Below are 18,220 nucleotides of genomic sequence, written 5' to 3' on the forward strand. Positions count from 1 at the left end.
ATGTGCGACCCCCCACCCAGTGTGCATGCACACACTACAGGCATGACCCTCCATTTTTGCATGCTTTTTTCAGCCTCCCCAGGCTCCAGAGGCTTTATAGGAGCCTGGGAGGGTGAAAATAGCCTCCCCGCCCTCCCAGAAGCCCTCCGGAGGCTTCAGGAGGCTTCCCTGAAGCCTCCAAAGCAGTCAAAATGACGCTCTGAGCAAACAGGAAGTCACTTCCAGTTTGGTCGGAGGGTCATTTTGAGTGCTCCGAAGGCTTCAGGGACCTTCAGAAGGTTCCCCTGAAGGCTCGGGAGCAGTCAAAATGACCCTCCGACCAAACAGGAAGTCCATTCCCAAACTTCTGATTTGCCTGTAGGACCGTTTTTTGCACTCTGGAGGCTTCAGGGAAGCTCATGAAGCCTCCAGAGGGTCTCCGGAGGGTGGGGGAGGCTCTTTTCGCCCTTCCCAGGCTCCTATAAAGCCTCTGGAGCCTGGGGAGAGTGAAAAATGGCTTTAAAAAAGAGCGAACTCAGCTGGCCAGCGGGCGCATGGGCACTGGCCAGCTGACAGGGCAGCGCCTCGCGCGCCCTGACAAATGGCTATGTGTGCCATCGGTGGCCCACGTGCCATAGGTTCACCATCACTGTACTAGGATTTTTGCCTCTTCTTGTCAGAATAATTGCTTCTATGCCTGGTTTGATAGTCTCCTTTATTATGATGCCAGTTATATTCCAGGAGGGTTGCATTTTGTGCACCAACACCTGTACTTGGATATTTTTCATCTATTGCTTGTTTATCCAGTCCATTTAGAGATTCTTCTGAGGGGAAAAAAAACTACAATCCTGCTTCAGGACATTATGGACATTTTTCCTTGATGACAACCTTGGGTTAGTTATGTCAACTATATGCGTGAATAGTGACTTCCAACAATGTCTGCAAACTGCAGATAAATCTGCTTGATAACTTTTCTCTAAATGAAAGTGTGGTCTTTTAACCTTGCAGTAACTTGTTGACGTCAAAGAGGGGAAAAAATGAGGCAGGGGCTAAGTTCAAGGCAGCATTTAAAAACATTTCTTTATTGAAAAGGTGGCAGCACATTTTGTCAGGGGTCTTGTTTTTAAAGATCAAATATTTTCTCTGAGTCTTGTTCCCCAGATTCTTTGGCCAGCAGTTACATTTTGCATTTTTTGGAGGATGCCATGGGCAGTCTGAGCGCTTTGGGAGATTACAAGATTTTGTTTGTTTTCATTATAGTCTCTGACCACCAAATTAAATGTTGACATCTTAAAAGAGTCAGAGGCAACAAGCAGAAAACCATGACAGAAAATACAGACAGTATTCACAAAGATGAATAAAATGCCTAGAAGCTGGAAAACTTGCTAGGATATTATCAGGAGTATATGTTGTTATAGTACAATAATTACAGATAGTAGGATATTAAAAGTGGCACCTGAATGCTAAAAACCAAATAATTACATTAATAATTTTAAAAAATTAAAATAAAATGCTAGAACTCTACCTATCACTGTTGCTACTACTACTACTATTACTACTACTGCTGTCATATTTTGAGTACCAAAGCGCTTTTGGGTTGAAATGATGGAATGGTGACATCACCACTGCCTGGGAAAAACCCAGTTAAAATCTCATTTCCTGTCCCCATTAAGTTGTCCAACTCCTGCACAAACGGGGGACCTTTTCCATTCCAGACAAATGGATGTCCAGTCTCTTCTTAATGAGCTAAACTCATTTATCTACTTGTGGTTGCCCACTTTTGAATTGCTGGGTCAATATCTATTGAATATCTTAGTATTAGGTGATAACACAGGAACATAAGTTTATGTATACTGTATGAAATCATAAAATTAACAAAATACTTTTCTACATAGAGCAACTTCAGTTGAGAAATTTTCCAGCTCTCTTGAAACTGTTGGTAGCAAGGAACAACTAGGGTTGTCCTCCAGACAGAAGAGATGTCTATTGTCAAATGAAAGTATAAAGATCGAATGTAGCTTACTATAAAGTATCAAAGGAACATGTATGCTAGGATCTCAGGTTCCTCCAAAGCACAGAAACAGGTTTGATCTACAAAGGAATATTATTATAAGTTATTTCCGATAATGCAGAAGGCAAGACATTAAATGAGATTAAAGAGGAATTTCTATGATGCGATCGCAGGTGACGTTAGCTTGCTGGCTGGAGAGATCTCCCGTTTATATAATGCCAGTGATGGTGGCCTGATATCTCCTGTTCTATGTGAAGAGATATGTGATCCCCTGCTGCTACATTACAGCTGTAGCTTTTGGAATTCCCAAAGCTAGGAAACATAATGATATATGGTAAGTCACTTTGTATCCTAGCTTCCAAAAAGGGGGAAATTATTAAAAAGAATCATGAAAGTTGGGGAATTACTGGAAAACTGAAGCTCAAGCCCAAAACAGAGCCACTTACATGGGCCCTGAAATCCAAGGAACTCGACCCAGTTTCTGAGTGAAGCATTCTCAAGAATTTGTGCTGCATTGTATCAAGGGATTTTAGGTTACTGGATGCACATACCTGCAAACCATATAACATTTTGGAGACAGATTTAGCTTTGAAAAGTGTTATGGTAGCAAGTGCATTCTTACCTCCTGTAGCATGAAAAAAAGCTGAGTGTAGCTTTAGCACTAATATTAGCTGTATTAGAAATAGTTTTAATTAGTTCTTGCTGGATTGCTGGAATAGTGTGCTGAGATATTTAAAAGATGAAACTTGGTCTGTAGTATTGTTGTTCATTTGCCATTGATGCTTACGGCATTTCAATTCCCTTGAAAAGACCATAATTTTAGTTTTGGTGTAGTTAATTGTAAGCAATTCTTCTCTACAGTAAGAGCCAGTAGATGTCTTCTGAAAGCAACTTCAGTGACAAAAATAATATTTTCATCATCTTGATACAGGAACAGAGTCAACTGTCTTAAGTGTAGTGGGCTGGAATTCCTGTTTAGTTAAGGTAATGACCATTGAACTGCCATACCTATTTTAAAAAAGGGGGCAGGGGGCAGTCTTGTTAACAACTTTCTGAATGCCAATGCTACAGAAAGCTGGTTAGTACTGTTACCTCTAATTTGCAGGTTCCTAATTAGGAAGAGTAACTGATTACTAGTCTATTATAAAATAGTCTCTGTGGTGGTCTAGCAATATCTAAACATGCTTATGGATGCTCCCTTGATGAACATAAGCACCATTCTGGAATTTAGGTCCTAATACCTAAACAAATTTTACTTAGATAATGCTCAGGACACACCAGCTTGAATCCTACTCATATCTATATTAATATATTGTAGTTTGGAGCTTTGCCCCATCTTTTCTTCTTCACTTTCAAATATGTGTATCAAATATGTGTTTCTTCACCTGGTGAGAAAGAAACAAGTGGCAAATCATATGTCAAAATGTGATGTACTCTTCCATGTATATACCCCCATAGAACATTTTAAACACAAATACAAAAATATTGAGCTTACTTTGCGTATCTCTCTGAAGCTATGGTGAAGAATCAGAATAACAGAGTTGGAAAGAATTTGGAAGTCTTCTAGTCCAACCCCCTGCACAAGCTGGTGGCCATATACCATTCCAGATAAATGGCTGTCCAGTCTCTTAAAATCCTCCAGTGATGGAGCACTCATGACTTCTGAAGGCAAGCTATTCCATTGGTTAATTGTTCTCAATGTTAGGAAATTTCTCCTTAGTTCTAGGTTACTTCTCTCCTGTATTATTTTCCATCCATTGTTTCTTGTCTTCATTTCTGGTGCAGCCCCTCAAATATTGGAACACTGCTATCATATCATCCCTTTTTACTAGACTAGACAAACCAAATTCCTCCAACCTTTCTTCATGTGTTTTAGCCTCCAACTCGCTAATCATCTTTTTGCTCTTTTCTGTCCACTTTCCAGAGTCTTTACATCTTTTTTATAATACAGTGACCAAAACTGGATGCAATATTCTAAGTGTGGTCTTACTAAGGCTTCATAAAGCAATACTAATATTTCCCGTAATCTTGATTCTATCCCTCTGTTAATGTAACCTAGGATTGTGTTGGCATTTTTTGACTGCTGTGCACAATTGCTGTCTTATATTTAGTGTCATCTGAGACTCCAAGATCCCTCTCACAGTTATAGCTTTTGAGCCAGGTTTCACTAATCTATACCTGCACATTTGATTTTTTTTGTCTAAATATAAAAATGTACATTTTTTTTTTGCATTAGATAGGGCCCAGTATACAAGTTAGTTGAATTTGTTGAGCCTGTCTTCTGCCTTCTGAAGTGTTGGTTATTCCTGCCAGTTTAGTGCTGTCTGCATATTTGTTGAGTTCCCCTTCTATTCCCTCATCTAAATAATTTATGAAGATATTAAAAAGTACTGGGCCTAAATCAGAACCTTGGAGTACCCCACTACTTACATTTTTCTGTGTAGATGTAGTTCTATTGAGGACTACACATTGAGTGCTATTTGTCAGCCAGTTAAAATATCCATCTGATGGTGATGCTGTTTATCCCACATTGTTTTAGCTTACCACAGAGTAGGTTGTGAACAGTCAAATACCTTACTGAAATCCAAGTATACTATATCCACCGCATTTCACTGAACCACTCAATCAGTATACTTCTCATGTAGCATTTATTAATTGTAAGGTTTTACATGTTATGTAATTGAAATGGAAATTATACTCTATTAAAAATTATATTGAGATAGAAATCCATATAGCTCTACCATGCATGCAAACCATTTTACTTGTTCTTTTGCAAATAGAAGTTATTTTTGTATATAAGTATTCTTTAGATGGCAAAAACAGCAAAACTGCAATTCTTCTACAAAGGAAGTCTAACAAAAGGCAGAGAAATTATTAGAAAATAATATCTAAATGGGATTATATATAGTTCATGAGTTTTGTATATTACAGAACATTAAATCTAATTCAAGTTTCATAGAATGATATATTTAAATGCCTTTGTGGTTACTGTTAAAGTAATATTTAATACTGCATTAATACTGAATTTAGCTTCATGAACTGCTTGTGTGACATTTATCTTATATAGTCACAGTAAGTCATGGTTTATTTATATGACACCATTTCTAATTAAACATCTCCTGCAATCATGAAATACTAAGGAGAAATGAAGTAACTACCTCACATATTTTAAAATTAGATACATGACAAGGACTTTATTAATTGGGTATTGAGGACAGTAAAAGTAATTTTAGCCAAAATGAGATATTAAGGCTTAAAAACTACCAATCTCTTTGAATGTTTAAAGGTTTAAGACATCTTTAATTCTTAAATAATATTCTGGTTATTTAGATTATAGCACTGATTATAGAAAGGCACCAGTATTTAAAAATATCATTATCCTATTTTTTCATATTTTACATTTATCTAATGGAATATGTTCATTTCTTAAAGTTCATATTTTGCTTCCAGTTTGGTTTCTTATTGTACATAAATAATTTTGCACATGAATTAACCATAGGCCAACACTTTCTACATGTCCTTGGATTTTTCTGGAGAAAAATGAAACTGTAATTTAAAAAAATAAAGATAATGGCAGAATGATACCTATTGTATGTTCAAATTAAATTCTCTATCGCTCACTCAATCCACACTGATATCTCTAGAGTCTGGAATCCAGGACTTAAAAAAAAAGAATAACAAAGTAATAAAATGAAAATGTGTTAGTTTTAGAAAAGATGAGTATGCTTTTAGGAACTGAAGACAGGATGTGTTAAACCTAAAGAGTGGAAAGGAGAATCTTTGTTTTATTGGTTCCCAGGTAACTTTTACTATAATACGGTGATTTGAAATCCTTATACACTTCAGCAATAAAAATATTGGTGAGTACAAGCTGGAAGAAATGTTAAGTCTGCCTAAATCATTTTTTTATTAAAAACTGTTACATAAAAGTGAGACATATATATGCTTAAACCCTTTTTTTAATACCTAAAAAATTCAGCAAAACATTCAGTATTTTTCTGGCTAGAAAAACCTTGTTCTTGTCTTCTATATATTTATACAATTGGGAGAAGTTTCACACGTAAAAATGTATATGGATTGAGTCAGGAGTCTAATTTTTCTTTTTCTTTTAATTTGACTCTTGAAGTTCAGCAACGGGGTTGGCAAAATCTATGATATTGTCTGTAGGTGAACTTCTGGATTTATACAGTTTCCCTAGTGGAATTGTAGAGGCTGTCACTGAAGTTTATATATGCTTCTGTGACTTCCTCAAGAATTACTAACTGTAAAAATAGAACTGATTGCTGGAGGTATTTGTAAAAGACTGTTGTCAGTAAATGCGAGTCTCAAGAGCAATGGCTGTGGTTCCAAGAGAGATTATAAATTCTAGAATGGCAACATTGTACTCAGGAGAACAAAGGAAAGAGCACTAAATAATGGTCATAATATTTTTTAAAAGAGAAAGAATAAGGAGATGTTAGGAACTTTGCAGTATGACCTCATATCACATTTACTGCAGATAGCACAACACTTATATAAATCCAGTTTGAAATTTTAGATTACCATTCTTTTATCCAGTTGCCCAGATATAAAATACAAAACTTGGGAGTATAATATATAGAATGCTGTCAGTGTATGTTGCTTTTTAATAATTTTTAAACAAATACAGAAGTTAAATTTCAGCATGTGAATTGTAAGCAAGAGTAAGGAAGATTCTTAGGAATAATTCACACCCTGGCCAGGGTCTGTTTTCACTTTTACCATTAGACAAAGTATCCAGCTGGACAAACAGGTTTAAAAACAGCTTCTACCCGGTGGCTATCAGACTTCTAAACATAATCACAATCACTCCACATACATATGGAAATATATGACTAGTGTCTCCCGCCTAATTACTTGTATAAGGATTATTCTCTATACTATTCATGTTGCCTTGTATTTTCTGTTATGGATTGCACCAGTAGAGGCTAAACCAATTTCGTTGTATACATGATGAAAATGACGATAAAGGCCACTACTACTATTATTATATACTTACTTAATTCATTAAATATGACACTCAAGTTAACTGAACATTTAAAATTGTGTCACAAATACCATTGACTGGTGCTAATGGTTGATATGGGTTGCTACAGAATCCTAGGTTATCGACCAAGTATCTTCTTAAAATGTATGATGTTCCGAGTAGTGCAGTTTTTTGCAGTTCTGCTAGTGTTGTTGCAGGAAACTTTAATGTATTGATTCTTGGACATAGTGCCAAGTGCCCCAATGACAATGGATATCACTGTTACATGTTTCATGCATAGCCATATAGTTTCCATTGCCAGGTATACAATACTTGGTGATTTTTTCCAGTTCTTTTTCTTTGACTCTGGCATCTCCTGGTACAGCAATATCAATAAACTGTATGCTTCAGCCCTCAACAACCATATCATTATCATTATTATTAATGTTGACAACTCCTCCTTCCTGGAATTAAACTTGTAAAAAGCTGTTCTTTGACGACACAGAGCATGGAAAGTATTGGCGTTAAATTCTCAAAACTGAAAGTTTTGACCTTAAAGGAAAGATCATAAAATAAAGGTTTTTTGTGCATACTTAGTATATTTAATCTTCCTGATAGTAATTTCTCTATCCATTTGTGGACAGAGTAATTGGAGAACTTTTCAATGATTTTTTCCCCACAGAGAAATTGCACAGAACTGTGGGCCATTATTGATAGCAGTAAAAGTAGCTAGTGCTCACCAGAAGGTGATCTTTTTCTGGATTTGTATGTGTGTATATATCTGTGCCTGTACATATTGGGATGAAAAAAGTTAAGAAATTTTGTCCAACAATTAATTCTGAACAAAATTAGTCTTTGTTCTATTTTCCAAGAACCTTATTCTTAGGCCATTTCATTGGAAGCATTCTGCTTATGTTTAGAGACAATCAGGCTGGATATACATGTCATACATACATGCATACATCTGTAAAGGTAAAGATGCACATGTGTGCTACTCATTTCTGGCTCTAGGGGGCAGTGATCATCTCCATTTCTAAGCCAAAGAGCAGCGTCTCTGTGGTCATGTGGCCAGCATGACTAAATGCCAAAGGCGCACAGAACGCTGTTACCTTCCCACCATAGATAGTTCCTATTTTTCTACTTGCATGTTTACATGCTTTCAAACTTCTAGGTTGGCAGAAGCTAAGACAAGTAACATTATGCGGCACTGGGGATTCAAACCGCTGAACTGCCAACCTTCTGATCGACAAAGTCAGCATCTTAGCCACTGAGCCACCGTGTCCCTCTGCATACATCTATACCTACATACATATTTTAAATTTTTAAATGCCTATATTAGCATTTACCCCCCTTCTTTTTTTTTCATTATCCTGGACATTCTCTTTTAAATTGGCAGCATTTTATTTTATTTGCTTTTTCAAGGTTTCGCCTTGGCAAAATATCAACTTAGTTGCTGCTGGACTATCCCTCTCATTTCCTCTCATTTTTAAGGTTGGAATCTCTCTGCTGGTACAGTTTAGCTTGACCTGCCCCTGCATTTCTTCTGTAGGTAGACTTGAATAGATTAGGAGAATCATTGGAGAGGTAGTTTATTCACGCAGCTATTCATGTGAACCTACTTTGGGAGTTTGTAATTTACAGTTTTGTCTTGTAAAGTCCTGCTGAGTCCATGGGCACCTCTTCTGTTTTGTTTTGTTTCTGGATATCTCTGAAAATTTACACTGCTCCTGCAGACGGTTTTAGACAGATTATAAAGAAAGTCTGTAATAATTCACCCTTCCTCTAATGTCTCGCTCCTTTCTTTATAGCTTTCCAAGTTCCCTCACTTCTCACTCTTGTTCCTCCTTGTACACTGAGGTATCAATATCATTACATAGCTGTTTTCCTTGTCTATATATCTTTTCTCCCCTCTCCTGTCTGCCACAAGCCTTTGTTTCTTTGCTTTACAATTTGTCTTCTGGTGAAAAACTCTGACTTTGTTTCTATTACTCCCACATCAGCAATCTTTTTAGAACACTCTCTATTTAGGACAACGTACCTAAAGGCTAACTTGATTATGTATTTGGGGAAAACAATCTTCTAGCAGTTATGCTGGTCTATGACCGCAATAAAGATTTGATTTGATTTTATCTTCTAACAGAATAGAGTCTAGATGGAAAGAAAAAGGTTTCTCTAGTACACAACCAGGCAACTTGGAATCCTCCACAGATTTAATTACAGTTTCAGCAATCCTTTTTTTTGGTCATGCTGCCCAAGGGAATAATTTTCTACAGGCACTTTTGTTCTCAAATGACTTATTCCTTAAATGTGATAAAATAAGCTTGTTTTAAGTAAGTGTCATATCAAGGTTAGTGCATTTCCTGGGTCAGAGATAGGCAGCAGTGACAGAGACAAAGGATGTACAAAGGCCCTTAAAATAGGAAGGCTCTGCAAAATCCAAATGTGTTTTTAGGTAGTACCAAAATGCATATTATGGTTACTTACGTATATCAGTAAGTGGGATGTGATCCCTGCTATGGACTTTCTAAATCACAGTGGGGAATAAAATCTGGAACTCTGCCTTATAGTTTGCCCTAATAGCATAACTAGGGGACACAGTGGTTCAGTGGCTAAGACACTGAGCTTGTCGATCAGAAAGTTTGGCAGTTCAGCAGTTGGAATCCCTAGCGCCACATAACAGAATGAATTCCTGTTATTTGTCCCAACTTCTGCCAACCTAGCAGTTCGAAAGCATGTAAAAATTCAAGTAGAAAAATCAGAACCACCTTTGATGGGAAGATAACAGCGTTCCATGCACCTTTGGCGTTTAGTCATGCTGGCCACACAACCACAGAGACATCTTCAGACAGCACTGGCTCTTCAGTTTTGTAACAGAGATGAGCAACGTCCCCTCGAGTCAGGAATGACTAGCACATATGTGTGAGGGGAACTTTTATCTTTAATGTCATAATTTCATTGCCATATCCTTCCAAACAGACTAGATAAACATATCAACATGCTTGCAAACATTATATATGTGTTGCCATTTGCAATTTTATTTGTTGGAAATATTTGAGAAATTCTTTATTAAAGAAACAAAAGTATACAACCATTTTCATAAGTAAGAGGATGGATAATAATAAGGGACAGATAATATATTATTTTTGTACTTATTTAGAATCTTGAAACAATGCTTATTTAGAATTGTTAATCATAATATTTTGCTGCATAGTACTTACAGACTTAAGAAAGAAAACAAAACTTTTCTGGCACATATTGAGATGCCATATATTCATATATACCACACTATTGGCATTTCGGCATAAATCATTTTATTATTCAAAGTGCAAAAATGAATGAACAAACAAATGAATGAATGAATAAGAAATACTATGCTATAGAATTAAAGACTTGAGATATGAAAGGCAAACATATACACCAACTGTATGTTATTATAACTTTTGCATCCTTGTAAACTATCCTTGTTTATCTCCTGCCCATAGACCAATTCATATTTAGTTAAACTTTTCCCTTTTTAAGATTTTTACAACACTGACATCATCAAATCATGATTTTCTATTCTTTTCTCCTTTTAACCCCTTTAATTTTTCCCCCCTATTTGAGCCTGATTCATTTTTTCCTAGATTATCAAACCACCTCAATGTAACTTTTTCATATTGATTATACACTTTTGTATTAATTCACATTCCTCAAGGGCCAATCCATTCTTATCCTATATCTTTTCTTTTACCTTATTTAGTTCTTGGGTACTCCATTTAAAATAATTGAATGTTTTTCCTAATATATCCAATTTTTTTCATACAACAAAGTAGGCAAAGGCCTATACAATGATTTTGGCTTTTTTCAACATTTACTCCTCACAACAGACAATATGTGCAGTTTCTCTGTTTCTCTTTGTCTCTGGTTCTTCCATTTCAACAATTCCCTGGAGCATCAAGGCAGCTATCATCAATCTGTGCATTCCTACCTTCATATGCACTCCAGGAACGTAGATGACACTTATTCATACCTTTCTGACACATGCTTGCAAAACTCCATTTTCTGCTCTGGAATAATTGCTTCTAATAGCAGGAAAAGACTGATACTACAAGTTTTATAGCACAAAATCTTTTTTAAATGATCAATATTAAAGTCTTATGGATGGATACATTGCTGAATTGCCTTGACATTGACTTGACTCATTTGTATCATGTGCATTTTCTCTGGGAGCAAATGGAAGATGTCTTTTATTTCAGGCACTATCCGATTTTGCAGTTCAAGAATTACATTAGATGAATAACTGACAATTGTTATCAACTCGTTTGATGTTAAAAGCATCAAAGAAGTTCGGTGTAATCTAAATGACATACATATCAACATGGTTTGGAGCTGTATTATTATTATCATTAAAAATGCTCACCTCAGAAACACAATATTCTGTTTCTCTGTTTCATGACAAACTTTAACAAATTCATTATTATTTCTGAACATTTCCAGGAACCTCTGTGGTACAAGTAACAGCAACCGATGCAGATGACCCTACATATGGCAACAGTGCCAGAGTGGTTTACAGCATCCTCCAAGGTCAGCCTTATTTTTCTGTGGAACCAAAGACAGGTAAATATTCTCCTGTGCCTTTATCTATAACTGTGATCCATTGCGTTAGTCTTTCAGATATACTTCCATATTTAAAGAAAGAAGTCCAAAATAACTACCATGTTCCTGCCATAAGGAGCCCCGGTGGCACAGTGGTTAGAGTCAGGGGTGGTATTAACTTACTTTCCCTACCTGTCCACCCATGCACTCAGCCTTCTGTGCATACACTTTTGGCTAAAAAAGGTACCTAAATGGGATGCTATAGAGCAAGGGCAAGTGGGCGGGACCACCCACGATTTCTGCTACCAGTTCGGGAGAACCAGTCCGAACAGGTAGAATACCACCTCTGGTTATAGTGCAGTACTGCAGGTTACTTCTGCTGTCTGCCAGCTGCCTGCAATTTGGCAGTTCAAATCTCACAGGCTTAAGGTTGACTCAGGTTTCCATCCTTTCTAGGTGGGTAAAATGAGGTCCCAGATTGTTGGGGTCAATATGCTGACTCCGTAAACCCCTTAGAGAGGGCTGTAAAACACTGTAAAGCAGTATATAAGTCTAAGTGCTATTGCTGTCAGCTGCAGTTACGAGATCCCCATTGACTTTCTTCCTGCAAACTTCCCAGGTTTCCCCATTGACTTGTGGAAAGGAAATGAGAACCATATAACTGTGGCAGAGCAGCTGTGGAAATGAAGGGCAATGGCATTGAAACAGCAAGAATTCTAAAAAAAAAATCATTTCCACAAGAATAATGAACTCTCTAAGTTAGGCTGATTTACATTAGTTGAAAAGGATTTGCCCTGTGATGTGCTGTTTTGCCCAGTTTAATGATACAAACACAAGAGTTTTAACAGCAAATAGATAAGTCTTTGTGAATCACCTCTGATTCCATTTGAATTAGAGATTTCAAATCTACAGATTCTATTCAAATCTGTAATTGAAAATTCATTGGCTATCTGATTTGAGCCATTTTCAAATCCAGATACTGTTGATAATAACCTAGCTTAATGTAAAAATGCACACTTTAAAAACTAGTGTTCTTTTTTAAAAAAATCCTCCTAGTTTTCTATTTGTTTTTTTCCTGCCACAGTCGTGTAGAGCTTCATTTCCTTTGATAATTAAGTATGGATGCCAGGCAGGGGTGATATTCACCTACCTTCCCTACCAGTTCCAAATGTGAGCACATGCACGTCCGTTCATGCATTCAGTCTTCCGCGCATGTGCTTTGGCTAAAAAAAGTGCCTAACTGGAATGCCATAGAGCCGGGGCAGGTGGGCTGGGCCACCTGCAATTTCCGCTACCGGTTTGGGTGAACCGGTCCAAATCGGCAGAATACCACCTCTGATGTCAGGATGGCTGACATAATTGTTTAAAAAAATGGCCTTTCCTTGGAAGGAACCTCTCATAATTGGTTTTGGTTGGGTGTTAGTCTGATTAGGATTTTTGGTTAAAGTTTATGATATAACTGTGCCACTTCTGATGACTGTCCTTTATTTGGTCCTTGGTGGGTTAGCATAATTGGTGACAAACCTGGCCCTTTCTCAAAAGGACCTCCTGGTTACTTGCAAGTCTTGGTTGTGATGATTATGGCTTACCATCAATGCTCTGCCTTAGTTAGAGTAGGCAGCAGAAGTCAAAAAGTACAATATATGGTTATATAATTGCAGAGCTTGTATAATAAATTAAAGAGGAGGAGATTGAACATAGAAAGTGCTATAATTGATTATTTATTTATTTATTTGCTTTATTCACTTCTATACCTTCATATTCCTGGTGGATTCATACCAGCATACAAAAAATAATAATAACCGTGATAGCAATACAAAAAATGGTAGTCTTTCCAGCTGATCACTATTTTTAGGATGTTAAATATTAAATTAAATATTAACCTGGCACCCAATCCTTCATTGTCAAGAGACTTAAATCTGCTTCAGTAGTGCAAACTATAAAAATAAGGTCAGTCATGAGTCTATATTTAGAATGCTTAGTGCTGAGTTGAATTCCCAGTTGTGTGAACAGGAGAGCACAGAAGTTACTGCAAGGAAGAATGAAGTTAGGATTTATAGCTTAATGTATTAAAGAAATGAAGTGCTGAGAAAGTGAATGAATGTCCCAAGTAATGTCAGTTTTGCCATCCCAACTGTGTTCTGATAGGCAGAGATTAAGGAAGTGAGAAACCACATTGGCCAGTTATTTATGTCAATATCAGAGAGTCCAACACATATAATTAAAGTTGTAACATGTACCATACATAAGGATCTCAAAGTCACTGAAGCCTTTTGGAGTTACACAATTAAATTGTTATTTCAAAACACATTCCACAGTTATTTCCTCCTTGAAAGGAGAGGAACCAATCACACATTACTTTCTCTTGATTGTTTCCATTCAGCAGATGGCATTCCCATGACATTCTGGTGCTGGAGACAAAGAAGAAGGACCACCTGCCCTTCACATTGCTCCCCTTGCTTCCATATATTAGTGTACTGTACTAGAAATTGAAATTGGCTTTGGGTAGCTAGATTAAAATGTCAATTGCTTCTGAAGATAGAAAACTTCTTGTAGGGCTTTCAAGGCAACATGGGTAGCACATTTAGGGAAATTTAAAGATTGTTTTGGAAGGGAGGGAAACTTAGGAGGAATGATTAGGACAATTATTTCATCCCAGCATCAGTCATCTAAAGAAATAGATTTTTTCTTCCTAATAGGAAAGCCAATTTTACCTTACAGTGTCTATAGATCTTTAACAACAAGGTCCTTTTTTTAAAAAAAAGTGGCTTGTCCCCTTGAATATAAGACTTAATGAAGAAAGAGGAAAGAAAGAGGAAAGAAAGAGGAAAAATGTAGTTTCACCATGCACAGGGTCGGCCTCCTCCGGGTTCCATCCACCAGCCAATGCCATCTGGCTACGACCCGGGGGAGGGCCTTCTCTGTTGCAGCTCCGGCCCTTTGGAACGAACTCCCCGCGGAGATTCGGACCCTCACCTCTCTCCTGGCTTTCTGAAAAGCCGTTAAGACCTGGCTGTGTCGGCAGGCCTGGGGTTGATGAGCTCCCTTCCCCTCTCGACAGGTGTGGTTGTTGGTCATTTTAAACGTCTATTTTGTATTTGCACGTTCCCCTTCCCGTTGGAGTTGTTCGCCGCCCTGAGTCCCTTTTAGGGAATAGGGCGGCATATAAATAAAATAAAACTTCAAACTTCAAACTTCAAACTCTTGATTATGGATTGGAGTAGGCCAATGACGATGAACCTTTTCGGCACCGAGTGCCCAAACAGGAATGTGCATGTATGTGCGTATGCCAGAGCTCCAGAAACCCAAAGACCAGCTGGCCAGTGCGCATGCCTGCTTTTTGTCATGTGCATGCTGACCAACTGGTTTTTGGGTTTCCGGCATGTACATGTGCCAGCCAGATGGTCTTTGCATGCGCTGGAGCACTGGGAACCCAAAGACCAGCTGGCTGGCGCATGCATGCCTACTTTTTGTCAGTTTATGGATGTTTTTAGGCTGTTTTCAGGCCTTTATGGGTGCCATTTTTCCAGGCCCTTTTCAGACAATATTTGGGCCAAGAATGCCCCCCACCAAATGGCCTTAAAGAGGCCTGGAAAGCAGTCTGAAAATGCCCCCCAAAATGGCCTGAAAACAGCTCAATAATGTCTCCCAAAAGGCCTGTTTCTTGGCCATTTTCAGGCCATTTCTGGCATCCACGAAGTCCAGCTGGCTGGTGCGCATCTGAGCACCAGAAACCAGAATAGCAGCTGGTGACAACACGCATGCCCACAGAGAGGGCTCTGTGTGCCACCTCAACCATGCATGCCATAGGTTCGTCATCACGGGACTAGGCATTCAGAATTTGATTATTGATGTGTTACTGCAAGTAAAAAGAAATTATTATCAGAAGCCTAAAATGTGTTCCAAGTATATATCTGAAATGGGTAAATACTTAATATTATTTCAGTTCATTTTTATTTTTTATTCTTGCAGTCTCACTCATTTCTTTATGCATTTTCCCTTTCTCATTCATCAGTATGCTCTGAAACTCTCAAAGCTCTGTATTGCTTTATATTTGAAAAGCTTTCCACAAATGCTGTCTTTGTGAAGATATCTACACCTGACTGCACTATATCACTCAAACATTTCACTTTTTTGTAAAAATTCTATTTTATTACCAAATTATATGCATGGTATTTGTAAGAATACTTTTTTTAAATGATTACGGCAATTTATGCCCTAAAATTTCTGAGGAGAAAATCAAGAATCTATGGTCATCTGGAAAGAACTTCCCATATTTGCTAAAAACATGATAGTACTTAGAATGCTGTCATCATGTACATTATATTACATTACTTCATACTATGATATTGTTATGTATTATGAGTGTAAGAAATAAAAAGGTCACAGAACTCCATTGTTAGAGCTGCCCTTGGATGATATCAAAGAATGCCCTATGTCTCTTGGTAGGAATAAATAGGAATCATAAGAAAGGGCTTGTCAAAATGATTTAAAGGTCGAAGCCCAAGATTTAAATCCAGGTCAAAGCAGAATCACCAAACAGGAATGTAAATTCACATGAATTCATGTTGGGATCAGATTTTTTTTAAAAAAAGTTATTTGTACATTAGGATAATTGCTGCTAACAGAAACATGTTCCTGTATGTCTAGGACTTCAAGCAAAGGGTAAGGCCTGTCAAAATCTCTAGAACAGAAGATCCTTGTTATATGCAACATTAGCCTTCTTTTGTTATTGTTTATTGTATCCAGATATGGCAGCTGAAAAACTCATATTGTTTGACACCAGTTTGTGAGCACCCCTTAATATAAAAAGAATGGCAATAGGTTGTGAATATATTTTGCCACTGCATGTGCTTTGATTCTTTCACACATGCCACTCCTTGAATTCTGCAAGTACTATTGAAATATTAAATTTATACCCAATGTGATTGCTCAACATGATGTGCTTTTCTGTTTATGGAAAGATGGAATATTCTTGCATTGATCAAGAAAAGTATTTGGATAGAGAGCATAAAAACATTCACTTTGTTTCTTCCACATTTCACTTTGTTTTCCTGAGCAAGGAAGGGGATCAATATTAATTTGCACTTGCTGATCTTAGTAGTATCAATTCTCTAAGCCATAAAGCAGCACAAATATCCATTTTCACTTTTCTAGAAATAAGCAGATAAAAGTTTAGTATGCTGAAGCAGGAGCAATGTTTTATGAGGGGCTCATAGATTTATTCAGTTTATACCTCTGTCCATAACTTTAAGCTATTCTCTTTCTTTTAACTTATCCTAAGAATAACTGTTACCAAGAAGATCTGACTTTTTCTTTTGTCAAAGGTCTAAAGAGGCCATTCTTGGATCAACTGTGTTGAATAATAGAATTGATACTGGTGAATCAACTTTGAACACCCTAAAGCAGGAGTGTCAAACTCATGTTGTCACATTGTCACATGATTTGTCATTGTTTCCCTCCTTTAACTAAATTGGGGGTGGAGGGGCAGCATGTGACACATCCAGCCCATGCTCCACGAATATGACCTAAAGGAATTTGAACTATTTGAACCATTTTCTGTCTGGATTCAGGCCTAAATGGGTGACACAGTGATTCAGTGCTTAAGATGCTGGGCTTGTCAGCTGGAAAGTGGGCAGCCCAGGTTTGAGATCCGAGTTTCACATGATGGGGTGAGCTTTTATCTCAGCTCCTGCCAATTTAGCAGTTCAAAGGATACAAATACAAATAGATAAACAGGTACAACTTTGGTAGGAAGGTAACAATGCTCCATAATGTCATGCTGCCACATGACCGCAGAAATTTCTTTGGACAGCACTGGCTAAATGCCCTTGAAATGGAAACCAGCACTGCCCCTTATAGTCAGCAATGACTAGCCAAGTAAAATCCACAGGGACTCTTTTACCTTTTTTTTTCAGGATTAAATATGGGACAGAAACTGCACTGCTCACTTCCTTGGATGATGTTGAGGCCTGGAGAGGAGAGTACTCACTTATCATGATCCTATTGGGCCTCTTCATAGCTTGTGATACCATCAATCAATTTATTTCTTTGGAATAACTGGCAGGGGATGAGGATAAAAGGCAATGTCTTATATTGATTTTGCTTCTTCTCCGTAATCAGTTAAAACAACCTCTGTTATAAATCTCACATTTTCAGGAGGTTTTGGGACCAAGCAAGAAGTTTCTGCTTTCAGTGATGGCCTCCTCCCTGCTAACATTTCACAAATTGTTTTAGGGGACTTTTCCTTAAGCTTTTTATGATGCTGTCTTTGATTTTTAATTTTGATTGATTCTTGTCTGTATTTGCTATTGTTGGTGAATTGTTATTTGTTATCATGCATCAAGGCTTAGATGCTATGGTAGATGTTTATTAATATTCTGTGTAAGCTGCCAAGAGTCATTTAATGGTCGGATAAAAATGTGTTTGATAAATATGTTAATAATAATTAAATTGTGTAATGATTTTCAATGAATTTGAAATTATAAAGAATTCAAAAAAAGCAGAAAGAAGTACATTTGGATCTAGAGTTTATAAATATCAAGGATGTTACAGAAGGCCAATGCATCTTAGCTGATCATACATTTTGTCTTTTCTTAACTGGTGACATGGAACAATGGTGAGATAAAATCTTATATCTCTGCCTGCTGTACTGTATAACAATATGAAAA

At 37.3% G+C, this 18,220-nt stretch overlaps 1 protein-coding gene across 1 annotated transcript in view; it reads left to right on the forward strand.

The window, feature by feature from the left end:
* Window positions 1-18,220, forward strand: part of CDH7 (cadherin 7) — a 124,078-nt gene that overhangs the window by 67,618 nt on the left and 38,240 nt on the right. Inside the window, exon 4 of the mRNA XM_014055044.2 lies at window positions 11,451-11,570. Coding sequence (XP_013910519.2) covers window positions 11,451-11,570 — 120 coding nt within the window. The remainder of the gene's footprint in view (window positions 1-11,450; window positions 11,571-18,220) is intronic.

The sequence above is a fragment of the Thamnophis sirtalis genome, unplaced genomic scaffold, assembly GCF_051295495.1.
Source record: "Thamnophis sirtalis isolate CommonGarterSnake01/CBP01778 unplaced genomic scaffold, rThaSir2_p1.2 scaffold_2, whole genome shotgun sequence".
Classification (NCBI taxonomy): domain Eukaryota; kingdom Metazoa; phylum Chordata; class Lepidosauria; order Squamata; family Natricidae; genus Thamnophis; species Thamnophis sirtalis.